The following is a 25,039-nucleotide window of genomic DNA, read 5'->3' on the forward strand; positions in this document are numbered from 1 at the left end:
AATTCTCATTATTCATTACCCATTTCACACGGCTGACCACTTATCTCCGTGGCAAAAGCCTGCTACACAAGGGCAGGAATAAGGGACAATGCTGCCTCACCACCAGCACGCTCCATCTACACGAAACCATTGTAACCCTAAAGCAACTCCTGCAGGTGAAAACTGCACAGCATATTTTGCACCAGCACAAAAATGCCATTTTCTGCTCTCACCACACTTCTATTCATATTCGATGGCATTATATTGATTGACAGAACAGTACTAGAAATAAATGCTCTCGGTGCATTACACGAAATAAGCAGTATTTCCTCTGCATCTTGTTTCCCAAAGAGGTTAGAAAATCCCTTAATACATTTTTAATACTGACTGCCTGCTATTTAAACAAATATTTCTCACTTCAAAAGTAATAATCTAGCAAGAAACGCTTTAAATGCATGACGGTTCATAAAGAATTTAACGTGGAACAGTCTGCAACAGCAATTGCCAAGGTTTTGCACGTACTGGATAAGAGAAACCCTCCATGGACAGACTTGAATCCACGCTGCTAAACACAGGGGGCAGGGATCACAGGACAGCTCACTCTGGAACCCTGTCTAGCTTACAGAGAAAGTTGCACACAAAGCCTTCTTTTGATAAATGCTGCATTACCCCCCAGACTGTGAAGGCACCGTTCCCTCATCTGTCGAGGCTCCCTATTTCCACCAGCCCCTGCAGCAGTTCTGTTTCGGGTGCTAAGCAGGAACTTCAAACACGGTGTCAGATGATCCGCACAGTTCAGACCCACATCACAGGGGTCTGGTCCATGCTCCTGTGATGCTTTTCAATGCTTTGAGAGCATTTTAAATACTCGGCCAGCCTTCTGCCAGCTCTTTGGGATCAAGAGCTTCTCTGCCTATGCCTACCACAACCCTGTGACTCGATCACAAGAAAGCACATGCCTTCACCATGAAATGACTGCTTACATGAATGCAGAGCTGAGTTAAAAATAGGGAAAATTCTCAGGCAAAACAAGTATTTATCTTTTCCTGCACTGCCCAGTTGCCCATTTTCCACTTTCAACTTCTGTACATCCTGACAGAATGTTAGTAAACAATGAAATAATAAACCTAAAAACAACAAGAAATCCTGTAATTTCATATTTTCTAAGAGTATTTTATTCTAGCTATAGATGGCAGATGATTATTAATGAGATACACAATTACAGGTGCTCAAAATAAGAATTTTTATCCTTTTAAAAAAGGTACTACCTACCACAAAGGTATTCCTGATCACAAATAATATGATCTGGTAGGCATTTAGGTTAACTACTTAATGCATACTGGATTTGAGCATCTGGGGCAAGGATACGACATCAAACCTCCATTTCAAAAATGATGACAATTCAGTTCTTCAACAGCCATAGAGATTTGCCCGGTACCAGCAAAAGCAATAGTGTCAGAAGGAAATGTAAATTTAAGAAGATACAAAATATCCTCATTACAGCTTTCACTCCAAGCAGTCTGTCACGCTGTGCTCTCATGGCAACTGCCAAGCAGACCTTCCTCATTAAATTGACAACCACCATACGAAAGAAAGACACCAAGATCTCACTAATAATACATAGCTTGCAATGTCCGTTCAACATATAAAGCTTTGCAAAATTACAATACTTCACTTCCTGTTCAGTTATATAGTTCTTCTGAAACCATAAAGACAACTAAATGACCATGTTCATTTTCCTAAAGGTCTGAACAGGGTTTTCCCGTCTCCTGTTGATCTGAGGAAATACCAATTTTGTATCCCTGAGCTCATACCGTAAAAATACATTGAGAGTAGATATGATTTAAATAAAGTAAACATAGTTCCAATGAAATCCAAATCTTCAAAGAAAAGTTTCCAAAATATTGTCATGAAAATAGCAATTTGCGTCTTTCTAGCATTAAATTACAGAACGGTTTGATCAAGAACGGCTTAGAAACTAAAATCATTCAACTTGTGTTTCAAGTCATGAATAGAAGACTGCCTTCCACTGGTCACCACATCCACTGTTAGAGACAAAAGCTGCCTTATAAAGTTGACAATATAATCCCCATTTACAAAAAACCCTTTTGTTTAACTACTGAATAAGAACTCATTGAGATGCTAATCGTATGTTGCATTGTGATTTCTGAAAAGCACTAAAAGCATATTGTTTCAAAAGGCTGAAACACGGGTGAGCAAAAAAAATCCCAAATTAAAGCAAAGATGACTTCTTCGCCCTGTGTCTCCTAAGTTAGAAATGTGACTTTTTTTTCTGCTTTTGTCCCGTGTAAGATACTTGTGGTTGACTCTTTCACAACAGTTAGCTTTCGACTGCAGAAATAACGACGGATTCACATCCTCGTTTTTATTTTTAAAAACTATATGAAGCTTTTAGCAGAAGTTATGGTTTTTTGGAGCTGCAGTTCAGTGCAAAAATAGCTCTCATGAAAAGCAAAAAAATAAAAAAAATTAAGCCTCAAAAGCACTATTCAGCAAGTGACAGAAGAAGTTGTATACTTTAGATATTTCAGACCACAGAAATCCTAGAGGTGTCTAGGATACCAATGAAAAGTTGAACTATAGAACCAGAACGCATGCACACCAGACTCTGCATTGACAGCAACCAACAAGAGCGGCACGTTTTCAAATGGTCCTGCTCAGACCTAGCTCCAGGATGGGCTGTTTGCAGCCTTGTGGAGCCAGCAGCAGTGTTCACTCACTCGGTGATTTGGAAGCCACACTGGACTGCTGATTTAATGTGGCTCTCTGGAACAGATTTAGACATTCCCCTCTGATAATCTGATTTTGTTTCTAACTGATGGTTTTGATGCACAAGTTGCAAGAGGAAAAGCAGCCTAAGCCAACATAGCATCATCTAAATAATTTCTGAAAAATACATATCCTGTTCCCATTCACTTTAATAAGACATTAATATGAACCAAACTTATCATTACCTTTTTCTAGGTCTAAAGCAAGCCATTTACTCTTCCAGCAGAGATCACTTCCACAAAACAGCAACACTAACTTTCAGAAGATCAAGTTATTTGTTTCTTTAAGGTACAGCTCTATTTCTGCCACTGGTTAATAACAACGGAGAGAGTATTTTTAGTCACCCACTATGTACAGCATAAGGAACCAGGACATGAGAATCTTCTTGCTTGTCCTGCCCCTTGGAAATTGGGCAAATCACTTTACTGCCTTATGTCCCTTTACTCACTTCCTCCCCTCTCTTCTACAATAGGGTTAATAAAGCTCTTTGTAAAGCAGACAGGGACTTATTTACAGGAAGTGGCAGTCCAGCATTCTCCCTGTCAAGCAGTGAATTGAACTGTTTGGTGAGACCTATACGACACACCAAAGAATTCAGAAGTATTTGCAAATTATTCACAGAAATGTTAGCACAAGAGACACATCTTACGGTTTCACACCAGGCTTTTCTAAGTTTTTCACTACTTCTCCCCACTTCGCTTCTGTTCCAGTGGCAAACCCTGCACTACTCCAACAGCAGCTAACAAGGCAAACTGCCTTCTCAGACCTCTACCTACAATGCTCTGTAGAGCTGAAAATTCAATGCACGCCGCAATTTCTCTTTGAGAATCAAAGTATGTGGAACACTGTCCTATAAAGTTACTCCATTCTCAAATGTGGGTCCTGTAAACACCAGGAAGATACACATTTAGTCAGTCAGAAAACAAAGGGTAGCTCACAATATACCTAAAATTCAGTAACTGCATTCATTCAGAAGCTCTTTAAAATTAAGCAGCTTCTATTTCATTTTGCATTAATAATCATATTTACAGAATGTGGTAACAGGAAGGACAAACATATCTGCTAGCTCACAATTTTAACATACTCAAAGCCAGGACGCATGGTGCGACTGAATGTAAAATAAAGCTGTATTCCAGAAGCTTTATTCAATTAGAAAAAATACACAAAACTTGCTGAGTTTTTAGCAGAGAAAGATGATTTCTCTTCACTGAGAAAGTAATGCAAGAGAAGTAACCAGAGAGAGTTACTCTGCGCTTTTCACTGGCTTACAGCACAGAGAGAATGATAATATACAAAGCAAAGTCACAACCGGGTACTTTCCTCATCTATCTTCCTATTTTTGACATTTCTTTTCACAATACAGTCTCATTATTACACACTGAAAATTATTTATACATGTATCACCATGACAGTGGTTCACGTAATTTCTACTCATTTAACCCAAGACTCTTCATCCAATTCCAAATGAGATTTCAAACTCAAGTCCTCTAGGATTTGCACAATGGCCTGACGTTACAACTTTTTAAATGAAGTTATCGGTTAAATTAATTTTTAAGCAAGATTTAAGTCCTACATAAAGTTAGCTTGCAACACACAACTTGTTAGCTTCAATAACTAACAGGTAACCTTGAAGTGACCCTCTGCATACATCAACATGGAAGGACTGAAACCTGGAAGCACAACTTTACTGCAGTATTTCTGGGGTTCAGCATCACACAGAACTGATATTTATGACAGCTCAAGCAGGATCATACATAAAAAGGCAGTTAGACTGCAGCAGAACTCTGATGCATCACTTACCACTAAAGCCAGATTCCTGGGGCCATACTCTTCAAATTCAAGTGATACTCTCTGGACACTTCCATCAACTACTGTGTAAGATGGGGCATACTGGGTGCCACCACACCTTCTAAAGAGGTCTCTGAAGGCACCTGTGACCTATGCATGCACGGGGAGCTTTTCTTTCCCACAAATACTACCTTCACTACATGTAAGTAAATGCTTAGTAACTTGAACTTCAATTATCCTTTATTTTGGAGATCATGGGGAAGAACAATCAGTATAGAGCATTTTGAGAATGCATTAATAAAACAAAACAAAAAACCTAAAAATACCACACAAACCAACCATGTATCCATTGAGTAGAAACCAGACCACTCATTTAAGACTGACTGCTAAGGATTTCTTAAAATGGCAGAATAAGGAAGATGCACTTTGGTTTGCCATAAATCTCTCACACTGTAACTGTATAGCCATCACTTCACAACCGCATGATACACAGCATCAGACACAAGCCAAAGCCTTATTTGACGCTTACAAATGGCTTACAGCTTTTGACATTGAATGAAAAAAACATATTTCATCTGTAGCACAACATGGAAGTACTCACTAATATCATCTTCATGATAAATGACAGAGTGGAAAGGTAGAGTTTTGTCCTTAATGTATCTCTCTGCTGGCTCAATATAAAAGGTCCCACTGTGAGTTTGGATGAATCCTTCAAATCTTCCATCAATAACAGACCCATGGCTAAGACTTCCCTGTTCACCTGTTACAGAAAGAAGTGCATTAGTTTTTTTTATACCTAAAAAGCTTTCAGTCCCATGCAAACTTCAAGCATATGAACTATCCAAGGAGACCTTCAGGAAGCAGTTAGATTTCTTTCAGAACCAGACTGTATAAAGAGGGACAGGGTCTTAATCCTTCTCTTTTCAACTGCTTTTAATTCCCTAATTCTCCTTCCTTTAATCAATTGTATCTTCTTTTGTATTTACTGAAATCAAGTACGTTACCCTTGATGGTAGCTCTATATTCCTTGAATTCCTTTAATCTAAGAACAGTACCCGATTTTTTAGTGCACACAGCTTTTTTTTAATGCCTCAAACTTCTATGAAGATCATGTTCATAAACAGAATTGAACTTCAAGTTCCATGGATATGAAAATTAGGTAAAATACTCATATATAACCATCTCAAATGACAAGAAAAGAGGACGGAGTTTAGTTGCATCAGTAAAGTTTAATAATGAAGATAACCTAATCACACAGAGATATTCATTTTCTGGATGTACTATTTAAAAACCTCCCGTTCAAAATGACTGCATTTAAACCATTTGGAAGTGTTGCACTTACCATAAATGTGTCCAGTGTAAATATGGGAGGTATCATAATCGATTACTTGGTTTGATACTTCTACTTTAAAGTCATCACTAAAAAGAGATGTATCTCTCTTCATGCGGAGGTTGAAGTGTCTAAGGTAAATAAAACAAGATGGTAAATTGGCTTTGAGCTTCAGTTACAAAAGCACTAACCAAAGTACCTCTAACCAACATTTCCAGGCAAACAACGTGCAGACCCTGTAGAGCTTATCTACAGAAAATGCTTTCACTGTACAAGAATTAGACCATAGCCTAGAAGGACTTCCTTAAGCAAGATTATTTAGATGCTTTGGATACAAGTAGCTACATTTACAATATTTAAGCCAGACAACAGGGTTAGACTTGAGTGTATAAATCTAAAATGCTGAGTTTGACTATATGCTTGTTCCCATTCCTCCAGAAGAGAGATGTAGCTCAAACGAAAAGCAAATAACCTGGTTGTCTCACAGCTATTTTTAAACAAGTATTTTCTTTGCTGTTCAAACACGCTTGATAGGAACAAGACTGTCTGGACTGTTCACCTTTATAAAAATAAAAAAAATGAAGAAACAAATTTTCCTTAAGTTCTCCCCCACCATAAAAGGGAGGGAGAAGAGAGGCAGCTTGGGGTGGGAAGCAGTGGGAAACAAGTTATCTATTTGTCTATACTTCTAAGAATTAACAACTTTAACAAATCGCCAAACTTTAAACAATGGTAATCGTAAACCCTCACGTATTACACGAAACCTACACTGGAGAAAGTAAATTCTATCTTTTTGGCTACGCAGAGACACATTGATGTACTACTTACAAGCATCAGTTAAATTAACTGCAGACAAAAGATGCCAGTTCACAGGTGGTGTAATGACAGATTCAAACAAATGGACGCCCCTTCTCTTCCCCCCCCAAAAAAATCCTGTTCAACAGCTTCATTTCTCACTGAGAAGCTTCCAAAGACCCCACAAAATCAATTTCAGTATCTCACCCAAAACAGAAGTTTTTCTAACATTTACTCTAAATTTCTTCAAAGTCAGTGTTGCTTGCCCTTCTTGAAAAGAAGATTTGAGACCGCATCTGGACTATTGTGTCCAGTTCTGGGCCCCTCAGTTCAAGAAGGACAGGAACTGCTGGAGAGAGTCCAGCGTAGGGCTACAAAGATGATCAAGGGAGTGGAGCATCTCCCTTCTGAGGAGCGGCTGAGGGAGCTGGGGCTCTTTAGTTTGCAGAAGAGGAGACTGAGGGGAGACCTCATTCATGTTTATAAATATTTAAAGGGTGAGTGTCACGAGGATGGAGGCAGGCTCTTCTCGGTGACAAACAATGATAGGACAAGGGGTAATGGGCACAAGCTGGAACACAGGAGGTTCCACTTAAATTAGAGAAGAAACTTCTTCTCAGTGAGGGTGACAGAGCCCTGGCCCAGGCTGCCCAGAGAGGTTGTGGAGTCTCCTTCTCTGCAGACATTCAAAACCCGCCTGGACGCCTTCCTGTGTAACCTCATCTGGGTGTTCCTGCTCCGGCAGGGGGGTTGGACTGGATGAGCTTTTGAGGTCCCTTCCAATCCCTAACGGTCTGGGATTCTGTGATAAGTTGTTATCCTTCTCAAAACTATGTAGAAGAGAATGCATCTCAGTTTACTTTCTTAGCTTAAATGCAGTAACTTCATCAATTCTTCTGAGGCCAGGAGACTCCAGAGAAGTTCAACAAATTTATCTATACCATTCCTGAATATGGTTTCTAAAGCGAGCCACAACAGAAGAAATGAGAAGCTTCAAATAAGGGCTGGCAGCAGTATGGAATGTGACTTCAGTACAAGGACAGTCTATTTAGGCTCATACTCTTTTCTTCTCAGTAGGAACCAGAAAAATCTTTTTAGCTGTGCCTCCATGAGCCTCCTCAGAAGTCAGGATAACACAGATAACACTGTGCTCAAGGTGCAAGCCTTTTATGCTTAGTTTTCACATTTAAGAAGTGAAAGACTCTGTTCTCTGAAAAATGGAAGAGGGTCTATAAATAGAAGGGGAGAATAATTTGAGCTCTTCTTTCTAACTGCTTCCACACGAGACATCTCAAACTCTAAACTCAGTTCCCACACATTTGTCAGACTCATTCAAACCTGAACTACGTTAAATAGAAGACAGCTTAACAACTTAATGGTGGGCTTAAACTACTCATAAGCTAAGTCTACAGAAACACCACACTTACAGGCTTAATATTATGTTTTACACTGTTTTCACTTACTATTAAACCCACACAACATATTCCATCATCATTTAACTGACAATTCCCATGGTCCTGCTACAGACTCTAACAACAACATGTATTTGAAACAGCACATGATAAGGTCTCCATGTTTATCATTCTTTCTACTACCCACCCAGATGGGTATCATCCTCTATTAAGCATTTATCTAAAAAACCAATTTCTGCAGCGCTGCACTGCTCACCAATCCCAGCTAGCAAGCTTGCAGCTTACGATTGTTTTCCATCAGCACCTCTAGGGTGGCACTTGTGACTGTTCAGAGCTTTCTTTCCTAACCTTCAGAAGTCAGACTTGCTAAGCTAGTTATTCTAGAAGAACACAACTGAGGATGCAGCCTTCATCCTAAACGATTTGCCACTGATTATTCTTGATACACACAGCTGCAAACACATAAGCTAGCAGAAACCATCCAACTAGGATTACAAGTAGCTACATGTTGGCTAATTTACACTCTAAGAATATCAGTCAAGTACCTCTCTGTCCCAAAGGGCACGGTGTACAGATTTTAAGAGCAGAATGGTCTTTACCTACAGTTATTTTTTTTTCCTTTCAGTAAAATTTCTTTGGGAAGTTAAGTGCAGATTCTGTCACCTGATTTCCTGCTTATCCAAAATAACATTCGTATTTGTGTTTACATGAAGTTGAATATTTACATACAGTGCCACCTTCTAACACAATTAAAAAACATGAGACCAAAAAATAACACGTACAGCTGTACTAGAATAAAAATCACAAGGTATCAAAGTTACTATGTGCATTCAAACTAAGAAACTACTTTAGAAAGAAACCTTCTTAGTGAAGGAAAGAAACACATAGAAAGAAACCTGCTAGCCAGTAATATGAGCACATATGAAATGAAAGCACTTAAGCTGCGTGCTCAAGTCTACTGCTTTTCATTTTAAGAACATGGCTTCTTGAAAACATGGCTATGTTGATGAAGTCGCAATCATGATGAGAAAAACTTATCTATGCAGTTGCAGATAAGCAGGCACTTCTTTATTTGCAGCGCTGGGGAACACAGAGGGTAGCCCCTCAAAGGTGTGTTCCAACACCCATACAATTTCACAGACTATACATTCTCTAACGATAGCAGAATCATATGAGCATGCATAAGATGATCACCTTTTACTACTCCCCTCACCCTGATTGGTTCCCCGTCTTATACCCATCTTAAGCACCTGTATACACATATCCCACCATGGCCTATTCTTCTTATACCCGTCCTGAACACCTGTATACACATTTACCTCCGTGGTCCATTCTTCTCACTTTGTAGAGGTCAAAGTAATCTTTAGCTCTACTGTTAAGACAAAGGTCTACTTTAGCCAGCTAAAATTTCTTATGCCTATAACAGCTATGTCTGCTGAAGTATGTTGGTCAAGGAACAAAGTTCTAGAGCATTAATATCAATTTTAACAGTACAGCTGGGAAACCCTGTGCCACAGCTGGGCACTCTCACCAGTCCGATAGCAATGTACCAAGTGTTTCCTAAACAAATTCAAGTGAAACAATAAATGCCTTTTTTCCTGAGCACTACACGTATTCCAGCTCACTGTATTTAAACCCATAAAATGCAAGACATTTAACCCACAGACTAAATTTTTTTAAAAATAATTTCATTTTAAAAAAATGAGCAAGAACTCAGGTCCCTGCCTCCCCATTCTCTGCAAGACAAAAATGCTTTACCTGCAAGCACCAACACAGAATGGGTTGGTTTGTTTTTGACAAAACATGCGTAGAAAGTGAGCCTAGCAAGTTGTTTGTCAGGGTATGGAACTTAAAAGTTACAATAGATATAGATAGGAGATGATTGAAGAGAAGTCACAGAGCACTAATAAAGCTGAATAGACTACAGTAAGAACTGAAGAGATTCTAAGGGTTTGGTTTTGGTGGTTTTTTTTTCCTTTTACATTTAGGGCAGCCTAAAATGAGTTAGTTAGCAAACCTTGCAAACAAATCACTTAGTAAAATTAATGGAAATAATTTACGTAAGCCTCACAGAAGCCAACCAATCGGTCCTATTTTATGACCTCTAAAGCAATCTATTTAAGAAGTTAGTCAGTTTAGGAGAGTGTTTAAGTGCACATGAAACTGAAAAGAAAACAAATTTTCAAGATTTGTCCAGCAACAGTGAATCTGTTTTATGTTCTAACAGACACACAGAAAGTAGAAGACAAAGCCATTTCATGAATTAAGTAGTATGGTGAGTGCACAATTACAAAAGTACTTAAAATAAATTAAATGCCATAAAAAGAACATTTAGTGTTTAATAAAAAACAGAAGGTGGCAATATAAAGTCCTCTCTAATGAAAGCGTAACTAGCTCAATTACTTCAGTCCACCTCAGACAGCGTGGCAGCGCGCTCAGAACGTCGCCTTTGAAATTCAACATATCAAACAGGCAGGTAGCGTCCCCTTTTCATAATCTACTCAAATACAGACAACAATTGTCTTATTTAAACACAAACATTAAACAGCTCTGAATAAGGATGGCAATGTAAAAGATCAGAGGTTACTATAGAACCAAGAATAAAAAAACCTCGTGATTAAGAACTCTGAAATTTTGTGGTCCACTTTGGCCACTCACGACTGTACCAGAAAGCTCAATTAATATATGGCTGACAGCTGTCCAAAATTCTTATGAAAAAGATATCGGCACAGAAAATCAATACTAAAGCCAAGGAGTAAACAGTGCTTCACAAGTTTGTCTTGCCAGATGGTGCAGTGAGCGCAGATTAAGACCCAAAGTCACACCATTTCAAAACATGCAAGCTCTCATTGTTACAAAAGTTCCTCTGCTCAGTGCAAAAATACTGTAAAAGACAGTGGAATAGTTAAGAACCAAACAGTTATTGAACTTTATTCCAAACTGGGTGGCAATTGAATTATTTTTCCCTAGCAGCTGAACTGCATGGTCACTTTGCAACATATGACAGCTTTACACTGTTTTTTCTTAATAGTAGACATTGTACAGCATTTGCTCATTAGCTACAGTAAAAAAAAAAGGTTACATGCAGTACCCTGCAAGTAGCCGGAGTGAGACTGATGCTGTTTTTTCCAGCTGCTTATTTATCAAACACTGCTCTCAGCACTTTGACATAATCAGGCAAAACAACCTCAAGCAGAAGCTTGCCTCACAGCATCCTCCTGCCTCCAGCCATCCAGTGTCAGAAGAGCACTGATAGGCACTGGAGCTGTCAAGTTACTTGAAGGAGGATAGGATAAGATTTTTATAAACTCTCTCCCCTCTAAGAACCACCTCTTGCTGTAGGTCCAAAGTTACACAGCACAGCTGGACGTGTGCTCTTTTGGACACACAGGGACATGTCCCAGTGGGGACACAGAACAGTAGGCAAGAACATTCTGGTAAATAAAACCAGGTGAGGAAAATGTCTAACAGCCACCAAGGATCACTACAAACGAACATTATCACTGATTTTTAATGAAGCGAAAGCAAAGCTTGTGTTTCATCGTTAGTTAAAAGATATTCAAGTTTCTGACATTCCTAATGCAAACCTCTAGAAGCATTTATGCAGACTAACCTGAAAATATAACAGTCCACTATGTTTCTGAGCACTGTAAAAGTGTCCAGATGAACTGTATAACGTGGTGAAGGCTGAAGAATAGGTTATTCCAGTAGAACCAACTGACATTATCATCTAATATTTACATTATTTAACCCCATATTGAGCTAGTTTTTTAAGATTTAAATATGCTGGACTTTGCAGCTGTGACTTATAAGTCCAAATTAAAACGCTGAGAAGCATTTTTATTAGTGAAGCCCATATATTTTTAAACTATCTCAGGCTTTATAGAACAACCTAATAATATTCAACAAGTGAATGCTTTAATATTCACAAGCACAACTATATGAAAGGTTTTTTTACTTGTATGGCTGACAAAGAAGTGATGTTGCAAGCATTTCCAGTAACAGTTGTCATATTATAAGGATTATGTATAGGCCATATATGCCAACAAACATGCCTGAATCTAACCACTTCCAGTATTTTAAAAAAAAAAAAAAGGTATAAATCTAAGGAAAACTGTAGCTAAATTGCAAAATATCTAAAAGGTGCTCTCAATGTATCTTTAGTAACAAGCAGGTGTTCACACAGGATCACACAGAATCGCTTGGTTGGAAAAGACCTCCAAGATCATCACGTCCAACTGTTCCTGTCTACCCCCTAAACCATATCCCTAAGTACCTCGTCTACCTGCTCCTTAAACACATCCAGGGATGGTGACTCCACCACCTCCCTGGGCAGCCTGTGCCAGCTTCTGACGACCCTCTCAGTAAAGAACTTCCTCCTTATCTCTGACCTGAACCTCCCTTGGCACAGCTTGGTGCCATTTCCCCTTGTTCTATCCCCCATCACCTGGGAGAAGAGACCAGCACCCACCTCTCTACAACCTCCCTTGAGGCAGTTGTAGGTGGTGATGAGGTCTCCCCTCAGCCTTCTCTTCTCCAGGCTAAACAAGCCCAGTTCCCTCAGCCGCTCCTCATCAGGCTTGTTCTCCAGAGCCCTCCCCATCCTTGTGGCTCTTCTCTGAACACGCTCCAGAATCTCAACATCCTTCTGATAGTGAGGGGCCCAGAAGCGAACACAACACTCGAGGTGCAGCCTCACCATGTGTTATAACATGTGTTATCACATGTTCAAGTACCACTTGAAAATTCAAGTGTTTGCTCAAGTTGCATAGGCAACTTTCCCAAGCAAGAGTCACCAACTAATCCAGGAGAAAGAGTGGAAACGGGTGTGGATGGGTGATTAACAGGGCAAATTAAGAAAAAATTAGAAAGCATAAGTTACTAGTAACACACTAAATAAAAAGTTGACTGACATTACACGTACGCACTACATAGATATTTAGTTCCTTTAATCCTTTCCTGGACTCAAAACACACCTTAAGTTAACCCACAGTAAAACACTCACTATAAACTGGCAGATGGAGGAGCTATGATACATGACCAGGACTGTTTTAAAACTTCATATTCCTATGAAGCATTTTAGAAATGAGCACAGTTTGCACCTACGGCAAAGCAATGTTAACTCATCTAAACTGCACAAGTTATGATTCAAAAGCACTGGTAGGTATCCATAGCTTACTTTCAGCAATTTTAACTGCCCTGTTAAGTTAGTGGTGCAGCACTAGCTTAGTAGCGGCTGGTTTGGTTTAATTCATTACATCTGCCATAACAAGTTGTATGTTAACTACCCAACAACAAAAGTTTTGAAAAATTTCTATCCTTAACAGTATACTGTGTAGCACTTAACTTTCAGATGAAGGTTAATAAGACAGGGTTTCTCAATGATGGCATGTTATACACCCATTTTATGACTACCGAGTCTGGTGTGGAAAAAGGGAGCTTTGGGTTTAATTCCACCATTACAGTATCTATTTCCTTATTAAACTGTTATTAGTCCATGGTTAAACAGTCACTTTAACTTGGTATAAATATCTAATACTTAATACTTAAATGTAGTTTGGGTTTGTTGGGTGTTTTTCCATTTTCAACAAAAGGCTACTCTGAAACACAGCTCTTGAATCCAAACAGCCTACTGAAAAGACCAGATGCTACTTACACAATCACAAAATACTCGTAGCTGCCAGCCGTCTTCTGGACAATGAAGCTGTAAGTTTGACGAATGCTAATCTGGCATATGTCAGCACTGCCACTGAAAGGGGTAGTACCGCATCTTCCCTCTCACCACTTCTGCTGATTTCTACACCCTTTCTTCTTACAAGTTTGCTTATATACTGAAACGAATGACTAATTAATCTGGCTGAAAAATAACCAGCCAAATCACTTTCCCATCTTGACTGGCCACGAGACCAGCAGGTGCTTCCTCTGGCACAAATGGAAAGATTAGGCTTACAAAGTTCAAACTGGTACCAGAGACACAGCACAAGAACTGCTGTGGTCCAGCTAGAGGTCTAGTCCAGCAGTGAACTGCAGTAAATATTAGGACAGCTTTTCCATTGTTTCCTGGCTACAGAAGACGGCCATTTCATCAGGAGCCAACTCAAAACAGAAGATTATCGTTTCAGTACTCCTCAGTAGCAGCTGTCAGTATCTCTATTAAGGAAATACAAGTGGAACAGCTGTATGCCAGTAAATCATTACACTTGGACAAAGTCTTCACTAACCATTTGGTATAAGGCCATTCAAAAAATCAGATCTAAATTTTCAGAAACTCAACCCTCATGTTGACTGACAGCCTTTGATTTTCACCACTTGTATTTAAATAAAACAGCACTTTAAGAGTTTGTGGACTAAATCTAAATGCTTTAAGTATTTTGCAAACGCTTTATTTCCTACCTTAGTACTACGTAATTAGAGTGTTTGACAGAAAGGTTTTAATGGTGTCATTCTCAGTGGTGACACACATCACTTCCAAATAGTTATTCACAATACAGCTCCAACTACAAAAAGTCAGCCCTATTTATACAGTTTTTCAAACGGCTACACACCTTCAAAGCCACCAAATAGACTCTGTCAAATAAAACACAATTTTCTTGATCTTTCTCCATTCATATTTAATGAAAATGAAAATAATTTGTAAGAACAGACTCAAACCAATTAACAGGAATTTGTGGGCTAAATTTACAGCCTGTCAACTACCTTCTGTCTGTCAGATGTGTCGCAGGAAACTACCAAACCCATAAATTATGGACAGGTTTGGTGTTATGGTAAGCTTCCATTCAAGCTTCCTCAGTTAATAATTGATTTGTGCCTCCAGTGCATAGGGATTTAGAATCAATTCCACATATAAACAGTAATACTTTCCCTCACAAGTAGCAGTAGCTGTTATCAAAATGTTTATAAACCTGTTTGTTTGTCTAAGGTCTGGGTGACTGAGATCCATGAAGTAAGAGGAAATCTATTTTATACCTCATAATTGTAGGTATGGCCCATCATTTGTAAGTAAGGATTTTCAGCCCACCTTATTAACACAGAATGCACTGGCTAAGCTAAGAGTCCCATTTGACAGAAGAGCATTATGGGATCTTTATCAATGACAAGATGAACCTGCTCAAATTGACTGAAATGTGGACTGCTCCCAAAAAGAACTGTCTCATGCTCCCTCCATCACCCCTTCAAGTCATATTGATTTTTCTATTTTGCCAAAGTTTTCAGCTCGATCAGTTCCCAGATCCTATTCCTTGCACAGTTTTAAGACTACTGGTGCTAGCACAAAGATGACATTGGCACCGTGGTCAGGCCTGTTCCTCTCTGCAGTAGTACACACTCTGCTAAGCCTAAATTAACAATCAGACTGCAGCATTAGACTGAAACTAAACTTCACTGTTTTACAATCTTGCTGGACATCTAATTTAAAGGCAGAGAGGTTTACAGTAAGAGGAGCCTCTGAAACATTCTACTCTGCAATCTTGTTTACTAGAATAATTTAATAGTGAAGATTAGAGATTGCCCGTGAAGCTACAGTAGAGACAGCAGCAATGCCATTCTTCTTTAAATAATAAAATGCCCTGGACTAAAAATCACACCCAAATGTGTGGTTTTAAGGACAAGACTTCAAATTCAGGATTTGGGTTGCAGTTCTACAGCAGTTACAAACACAACCCCAATGCTAATCTTTTGGGAGCATGCATTGAAATTCAGTCATTACACCATACACCTCCAGTAGCAACACTTCATTCCCCAAAGAAATTACAAGCTGGCACAGAAGCAGAACGTGCTTCCTCATAAGACAATATTCCAAACACAGATTCAGAAGACCTGGTTTTGCCTTTGCCCTGTCAAACTTGCTATGTTTTACATATGGCTAGCAATTATTTATCAAGTTCTAATTACTTAAATTGCAACTGAAATAATTAGAAAAACAAGGGCATTATATTCCTTAAGTATATTAAGACAAGGGTGCTGCAAAGGAAGGAGTCAAAGAAACAAAGATACAGAGAAATCTTTCAACTTTCTTCCTGTTTCTCCTCAGTTATACAACAAGCAGGCAATTCTGAAGTAGAGAGAGATCTTCCTAAGTGAAACCTCCAGATTACCACAGAATCACAGAATTGCTCGGTTGGAAAAGACCTCCGAGATCATCACGTCCAACCGTTCCTGTCTACCCCCTAAACCATATCCCTAAGTACCTCGTCTACCCGCTCTTTAAATACATCCAGGGATGGTGACTCCACCACCTCCCTGGGCAGCCTGTGCCAGCTTCTGACGACCCTCTCAGTAAAGAACTTCCTCCTTATCTCTAACCTGAACCTCCCTTGGCACAGCTTGGTGCCGTTTCCCCTTGTTCTATCCTCCAGATTACACCTCAGTTGCTCACAGTGAATATCTAACCTTTGCACTGAATCTTAAAATGCTATGTTGTTGCAAGGCAGAGCAAGTCTTGTAACAGCAATTATGTTTTCACAGAATCACAGAACGTTAGGGATTGGAAGGGACCTCAAAAGATCATCTAGTCCAATTCCCCACATCAAATAATTCCTAAATTCCACAACAGTACAGAAAACAGATGACACTATTTCAAATGAAACAGAGCACTTTCTTTGCCCTATTTTGTAGTTTCAAATGCAATTTGATATTTTACTTTTTCTCACTTAAATCCCTTCAGAAAGTTTAGCATTATAAACTTGAAATCAAGCACCATTCTGTTCCCAGAATTATTTCATTGCTTAACCTTCAAAGTACATTAATAGTTATCACCAGAAGTTAGAACGAGTGATTACAAGCAACAATTTCACACCTACACTAGATATCAGAGCAAACACTTCATAGAAACTGTAAGCACTCCATTTTAGTGTGTTCCATCTAACATCAGTTCGATGACTGTTTCATCATTCACGTTCCACTACAATTAAAACACATATATGAATAAAATACTTAATACAAATATCTTTTAAAACATCACTAACCTTCCATGAGCATGAAAATCTAGGCGCAAGAACTGATCTTCATGCGATACTGCTCTTTTGGCACGCTGGTGTTTTTGGTGTAACAAATCCACATCGTAAGACAATCCTTCATAATGTCTAATGTACTTATTTAGAGGATTTCCATACTGGCCTGAAAAGAGAAAAAAGTAAGGTTTAGCATACCTGAGAAATTACTAAGGTTACAACCACACTACAAGGTATGGCAGATCTGTGGTGCAACACAGCTGATAATGAGGACCCAACTCCCACCTTACAAGCATTTTAGCTTTCTTTTTTCTCCCTTGGACACCTCATTCTACTCTGGTCCCACAGACTGCATGCACACTTGCAGTAGAGTGCATTAGGTGGACCTTGGAAAGCATCTGCCACTTCATGTTCAATCAAAACAAGCATAGCTCATTTACTCCAAAACTACTCCACAATGCAAACTACATCACTGTGGACAGGAATATTTGAGGGATATTTCAAAACACACTCCTGATCCAAACAAGTGCAACAGCTGAACATCTTTCTTCTGGTTCCCTAGAAGAATTGTACTTCCAGCTTCACCCTGCACTCCTAACACTGAAGTATCTGCTCAGAATGTTCACATTTCACACACAATATATCCAGAAAATTAAGAGGAAGTCATGCCACTTAGCAACACGACATTTTGTATCTCAAGGAATGTTCTATCACATGGAAAATTTTTATTAAAGATGTATCTCCAAAGATGTAGATTCAGTTCACTCTATTTCGAACACTTCCTTCCAAGGGAGTATTTCTGACTTGCATTAGGAGTGCATGACAGAAAATGGGAAGGTTTTGGTGCTCGTATCCAGATGCAAGAAGGAACATGCAGAACTGACCAGAGGCACTAGCATTGGAGAGCTCTTCATAGATCTATAACGTGCGTACAGAGGACCACCGTATCAGCTCTGCATTTACACTAGACATTTCTTACTATAACAGTATTTTTCACACCAAGGTTTGCATTAGTAGGTCTGTAAGAGGACAGAAAACTCCTTGTGCTGCCAGACACCTGTCAGATACACTGCTGAGATGTACTTTTACCTAACAAAGAGTCAACAGGCCAGTAATCATAAGAACCGAAACCATAAACATTAACAGCATTCTTTTCCTCCAGACAAGGAGCCACTATATGCATTACAGACATTTGGTCACTTCTTCCAAATAAATACAGTTTCCAGCCAGCATTCACCTTCTTGGTAGTTAATATATCCCAAGCAATCAGAAATGTATGCACAATAATTTGGCAGTACAGCACATATTTAACAAGAAGTATTTCTCATATCCTGACCACCACCACCATCTCTGTCCCCTGACTGCACATTCAACCCTGGTACTCTTCACAAGTCTTAGCACACTTTTCTATCAAACACCAATACTAGAACACTACGGATGAGAAAAAATTTCATCTACTCGCCAAAAGTAAACACAGACGTTGTGGAAGGAATTATTAAGATGAAGTGATTCAGTAACTGTGATCAGAGACCAAAAAAGATAGAAGTTCCAACAGCAGGAAATAATGTGGGGAAATAGAAAACCAAAACACAGCTCATGGACCAAACCACTATGTCTTTGCAATGGAGGTATTACACACAGTGCATTTCACATACACAGTGAGAAACTGTTTAAAAAACTGTTTTTATTTAAAATATCCAGACATAAGGGATTCCTGTAGATATCTGTATCTAGAATCTACAGTCAAAAGCAAGATCATTTTAGCGGTTCTGGTTTCAACGCCAGATTATACGTGACCCGAATTATGTCATGTTTCTTGATGTACTGAACGCTAAAGCCAGCAAAGAATTAAAGCTGTTATGATGTATAACGTTTCAAAACTCCAAGAAATAATTGCATGTTTTGATACATAACTTATCAGAAGCTAGCATGAAAACATTCACCCTGACTGAAACAAAGCCTTGCAGCATTCTCCTACGCACTTTAAGCAACAAACATACAATCAACTCTTCTCTCTTTTACCTCCATAGAAGCAATTGTTTCTGTAGAACGAATCAACTATTCATTACAGAAACTACTTCATGTATCAAATCACTGAAAAGCAAGCACCATCTCTTAGTGTTATTATGCAAAAAGTCAGGTTTTCTTCGAAGCAGCCTGTGGCAACAATATATTGACACATGTATTTGTAGAAGGAACGTTTTGGCACTCTCAATATTTAGTAAAAATTTCCATACAAGTTCTTCCCTCCATGACCCCTCTGACAAAGCATTTTCCAAAACTTTGCAAGGCATTTCAGTGAACTATATTTTTTACTGAAACAAGTTGGCTCTATCTTTTTAGTTCACTCAGGTGCAATGTGATGACACAAAGAAAACAGAGTGCAGTAAATGTATCGTCATCATTTTTACTAACATCTTTCACAAAAAGGACACAAATTCAACTGTCAACCGCTTCATTCATAAAGAGATAGACCTGACGTAAAAGCTGGACTGTCTACTGAAAGCTGTGGTATACAAACACAATCTTATCTACGCTAAGAATACAAAACTAGAACACAGAACACGCGAGTTGCTGGTTCTCCAGCTCCAGGTTGAATCGGTAATCTTCAAACACAACCTCACGAAGAGTGCAACATTTGTTGGTGTATCATAGGAACTGCATTTCACAGCACTTACTACTACATTCTGAATGAATTCTCAATGATACAACACTGTGCAAAAGTTTCTACTTCAAGGACGTATAAGCCTTTTTTTAAATTTCTTTTTCTGTTTTGTAACTTTTTTACCATCTATTATTCTAACTTCATTGGGCGTATGTAAGTGTTTGCCTCATTGTTCCTGGTTCCTCACCTAGGTTCAAAGCTCTCCTGCCTCAAACTCCTCCTTAAGGAAGTGAACAAATTATTCAGTTTATGCTTGATTTTTCAAGAACCTGACTTGGGCTATCAACGTTTTTTTTTCCTGAAGAAATATCGAGATGCAGCATTTAAGAGATAAAATAAAAAGTAAAATCTCTACTCTTCTTTGAAATTCTTAACTCTGCAAGAAAAAACAGGATCTCTCATAATCGTTTTAACCTCAAACAAACCTAAATGTGAGAATTCTCAGAAATTTCATGCAATATTTTTCTTCAGATATCTATCCTAACGAGGTCCAGGGAGGCCCAATAAGACAAGTGTATCCCAAGTAGTGTTACATTTTCCCAAAGAAAAAACAACTTAACTCTGTTATTGTAGTGAGGTTACAATTTTGTAAGCAATAAAAATACAAATTTACCTTTCCCTGTATTTATTGTCATAATGTCTTCTTTAAATTAATATCACTGATTTTTCAGTGCCTCTGTTTGTTTTCAAGGGATTAGAATGTCTGATCACCAGTAAGCTCAATTAGTACCACAAAGGATGACTAAGTAAATTAATCCTTCCAAATGCCTCGCTTGCAGTTAGCAGCAATGTGCACAAGATGACTGCAAATACAGCCCAGTAAGAAAACCTCATTCTCATTTCCTCTCCGTCTCAAAACACAAGTCCATTCTCATCCAGCTTTCGAGAAGCCTCTGAGGTGTTATTAAACACTCATAAAATACGTGATTTAAGCAAGTCTACATAAACTCTAATCCAAATAAGACACAGGACAAATCCAAAGTTTCAGCAACCAGCATGAGGAATTTTGAGGATGAAGGACGTTGTCCCTGTCCGATGTCTCTCTAATCGTTTCCAACATAATACCACAAAACGAAGCAGAAGTTCTCAGCCCACAGTGGGTCTTTCTATATACCAAACAAGAGTAGCCTGAGTCCACCCATTCAATCAAACTGCTGCACAAAATACATTAGCCTGGCTACAGCCTTGCAACTGCAGGTGTACAACCCAAAAGTGTCAGCATTAAAGGAAATAAGCTTAAAAATTAACTGATATAAGCTAAAACTTCGCTAAAGATTAAATTTTATAACAAACCTAAACCTAAAATATGATACTAATAACTCACTTTAAAACTTTATCAAAACTAAGGAGTAAGCCCACTGCAGAATGTGTGCTCCCTAATTCCAAGACTACTTACAAGCTAAATTATCTTCAACTTCTCTGCTGTAGGAGGCTTCTAATAATGCATTCCTTAAACTTTCATACCCTTTTTTTTTTCTCCTCAGTATTGCAAGGTGCTTTTTGAATAGCCTCAGGGACCCAGAGAAAAAGTTTTAAAAATGAAAACTTACTGAAGACCCAGTAATACGTTGCACCTCATCCAGGTCTCCTGACCATGTGGAAAGCTGGGAGAGACTGCACTCAACTGAGTCACAACAAAGAGTTTTTAAGTGCTAACTACTGTGACAATAGAGCAAAAGGCTCCTGACACTAAAAAGCCCTATAACCGTTCTTCCTGCTAAGCAAACACATTTTTCTTAACCAAAACGTATACAGTTTCTGTGATCACACAGGGGAACAATGCTGTTTCTTCCTCCTTTCTCCAAAACTTAATAGAACTCCTTATGTACTCTCACAGAGAACACTTAACACAAACGCTCTTGTTCTCCTCTTGCTGAACCAAAGCAGCTGCGTATCACCTAGAGTATACGCTACTTCATAGCTTCTCTAAAAAGGGACTTTCGACAGGGTTGAAATCAAGACTTCAAAATGAACATTCACTTTCACTTCCAGAAGCATGGATAATGTTAACATTGCTACAGTGTTCAAAGTCTACAAGGACTTTGAGATCACCTATCAGGCAATCTCCTTCTAATAAAACCAGCTACATACAAGAAGTGATTACTGTCTTCACAAAAGGTAGCTCAATAAGTAACTCAACCTTGGTAACGCAAGGATTTACAGAATCCCATGGCAAAAGTTTGTTAAACTGGAAAGATGACTTCGGTGAGGTGCACGAGGCAGACACAACTGCTAGCTCCAGTTTTTGTAATAAGATCCTGCATGAAAATAGAAGTCTATCACAGAATCCGAGTAGTGCACCCCAAGAAATCGCTACAATAGCACACACCCAGATCCCAATCTCTGTGACAACCTACTGTTATTATTTTGTAACCACTGGAAAAGTAGTGGGGTTTTTTTAACAGACTGCAAGAAAGAGACCTTTTCAAATAACGACATGGTCAGGAAGCCTCCAGTAAGGAACACTGAACCATGAGATACAGTTTAAGGGAGCTGCTCTACAAGTTTCATGTATCACGTTGCCATCAACCACTGGGCTTAGGGCTGCAAAATAAACCAATGTTACATGTCTGGCAGGACATGATTAATTTCTTCTGTTTAAATTAGCAGGTTGAATTGGCTCCTCATGGCATCACACAAGAGGTGGTGAAGGAGGAAAGGTGGGAAAGCATTGTCAAGGTGGGATCACCAGACAGCAGAAACTCATTGCAGCGGCTCTGCCGTGCTGTATGACTGAACCTTTACATCCTCTCAAAAGCAAAAATAAACCACAGTCTTAGGCATTTGGGCAATAGTATTTCAAAGTTACTATCTAAACATGTGATTTTATTTTCCTTCAGTTACCACAGGCATCTCAGAAACAACCATTGCGACAGCTGCCTTTACCAGACATTGTATCATCCCGCCATACAGAATTCATGCTTTTATTTTAAACCCCAAATAAATTCTGGAAGCTGAGCGTCATGTTAATGAAGGCTAGTATTCCTCTCTGTTTATACCAAGGATGGATGCAAACAATCACTCAGATGCTGAGAGCTCATAAATGCCTTCCCACGACTCCCCCATGTGTCCACAAAAAACCAGAATTTCTCCCCTGCTCACAGGGAAATAGTTCAAAAGTAGTTGAACAGTAGTTCAATAACCAGCAGCACAAGACATTAAGATACAATTTGAAAGTCCCAGCAACATAGAAAAGTGTGTTATACCAGTGAAAACAATCAATTTATCATAGATTTGCAACAACGTTCAGCATCTGATCAGCCTAGCATGATGGCTCTTGTTAAATCCAAGCTTTTTTTTTTTTGGAGGGGGTCTCATTAGCCCTCTTTTTCACATTTTCTATTCCACTCACCCCCCAGCCTTCCCCCCCTTTTAAATGATCCTCAGGGAGAAGAGGAGGTTCTATCAGTTATTACTGTTTAATATACCTGCAAACATCTTCATAACATGCAACAAAGCATGCTACTAAAAGCTGCAAATAATGTTTCTCAAACTAAGTATCACTTTATACATGTCAAAATTATTAACAGCACAACTAGTGAATAGATACCTTAAGCCAAGCAGTTCCTAGGGTATAAGGGAAACCACTAAGATTCACTTAAAAAAAATTTTCTTAAAATTGAAGGCACAATCTTACCTTCTAGTATCCAGTATCTACTTGATACGTTCTTGTTAATTCTACCTGTCTCCAATTACTAAAAAAAGAAAAAAACTGGCATGGATTTCCCACAGTATTGAAACTGCATTCAACTGACCTACTGGACCACTCGTTTTATGAGGGTCATATTTATTCAGTGGAAGCAAAGAAAGAAAAAATTCTAAGAGACCCTAAAAGTGACCTAATACCAAAACCTGATCAAGCACGTGTTTCAGGGCCCCTTAGACCAAATCACTGATAACTTGCCTGCTTTAAACATAAACCATACATAGTTATAAAGCACTGTAATATAGACATTGCAGCACACTTCAGTAGCACAGCAATGCTAGTGATTGGTTTTGACTGCATTCCTTTTACATAGATTGAAAAGCAACATAAACTACAAAAGAAAATAGTTTTTTTCAAGTGAAACAAAACTATTTCACTGATCTCCATCTAAGTTATGTCATACCTTAATATTTTAAAACGTTGCTTTTGTGATTCATACTTAACTGCGAAGGAAAGTTACAATTGGTTCTGTTAATCTATAATACACCTTTGTGTGTTTTGGAGATGTGTATTGACCATTTCTACATTTCTATCCAGCACTATTAAGCTTTCTTTAAAGAGTTACCTGTACTGCTAAACATTGAAAGACACATGCTGCTGTTACCTGCTAGTGAGGTGTTCTTCCTAGCATCACAATTGTTGATGGTGTCAATTTTTCTCAAAGAAAAAAATTAACATTAATTTCTAAAATAAAATACAAATCATGAACTGGCTTCTATCTATCCAGAGGACTGTACTTTCCACGCTTACTGTGATTTTAAGTTTAAGGCGTATTTGCCTGTGTAGTTGTTGCAAACAACCTTCACAACTGGTTAATGAATCACTTTGAATTAATTCTGTGCCAGCACGGTTTAGTTCAGAAAACAAAGCAGCCTTGAAAAGTATGCCAATAATTAAGTCTAGAATACCTTGATAGCTTACAATAACTAATGAGGGAAAAGTCACCAGTGAACTCTTCTGTGTATACCACTCCTAGTCATATAAATGAGGAGATGACTTCTGACCATGCACATCAGCTTGCTTTTTATCTCACGGCTTAATCACAAGTAAAACCTACTGAAGTTTTCACGTACTTTGATGGTACTTTTTAAGAACAAGCAAAAGACCAGGATTTAGGGCTAGATTCTTTGTTAATAAACTTACATACTGATATACACAGATGCAAAGCCCAGATAAAAGGAGAGGAGCCAAACACAACAGAGGAAGTAAGTCCTTATCAGCTGCTCCAGGCATCCTTCTCTAAAAACACCCTCAGAAGTTCACCTTTTCCAATATCTATTCTTATAAAAATTTGAAACTGTTTTCCTACCGTTATTTGACCAATTACACATCACCATCAAGTTTCCTAATGCTGAAAAACAATTCATAACGGGAGCCGTTATAAAGTTCCACATCCCCCAACAGACATAACCATGTTTTTCTCTGGTCTGGCAGAAACGCGAGACCCCCTTCTCTTGAAGCTGCGTCGCACTTCACTTCACACTTTGGGAAAATCCCGGGCTCGTCTTTTACTTCCTTAAGCGGAACTTTCCCGTGCTTCCTGGTTTCGAGGACAGGGAAGCGAGGGCAGGGAAGGCGAGGTCCGAGGGCGCGCCTCGCTCCGCGGGCAGCGGGACACCGACCCAA

General features: G+C 38.9%; 1 protein-coding gene across 1 annotated transcript in view; it reads right to left on the reverse strand.

Moving 5' to 3' along the window:
• ADAM10 (ADAM metallopeptidase domain 10) overlaps positions 1-17,208 on the reverse strand; it is a gene marked incomplete at its 5' end in the record, with an annotated part of 36,175 nt that extends 18,967 nt beyond the window's left edge. Inside the window, 3 exons of the mRNA XM_010180195.1 lie at positions 5,159-5,317; positions 5,900-6,018; positions 17,058-17,208. Of these exons, the coding sequence (XP_010178497.1) occupies positions 5,159-5,317; positions 5,900-6,018; positions 17,058-17,208 (429 nt within the window). The remainder of the gene's footprint in view (positions 1-5,158; positions 5,318-5,899; positions 6,019-17,057) is intronic.
• Positions 17,209-25,039: the final 7,831 nt, after the last annotated feature.

The sequence above is a fragment of the Mesitornis unicolor genome, unplaced genomic scaffold (genome assembly GCF_000695765.1).
Source record: "Mesitornis unicolor isolate BGI_N332 unplaced genomic scaffold, ASM69576v1 scaffold5600, whole genome shotgun sequence".
Lineage (NCBI taxonomy): Eukaryota > Metazoa > Chordata > Aves > Mesitornithiformes > Mesitornithidae > Mesitornis > Mesitornis unicolor.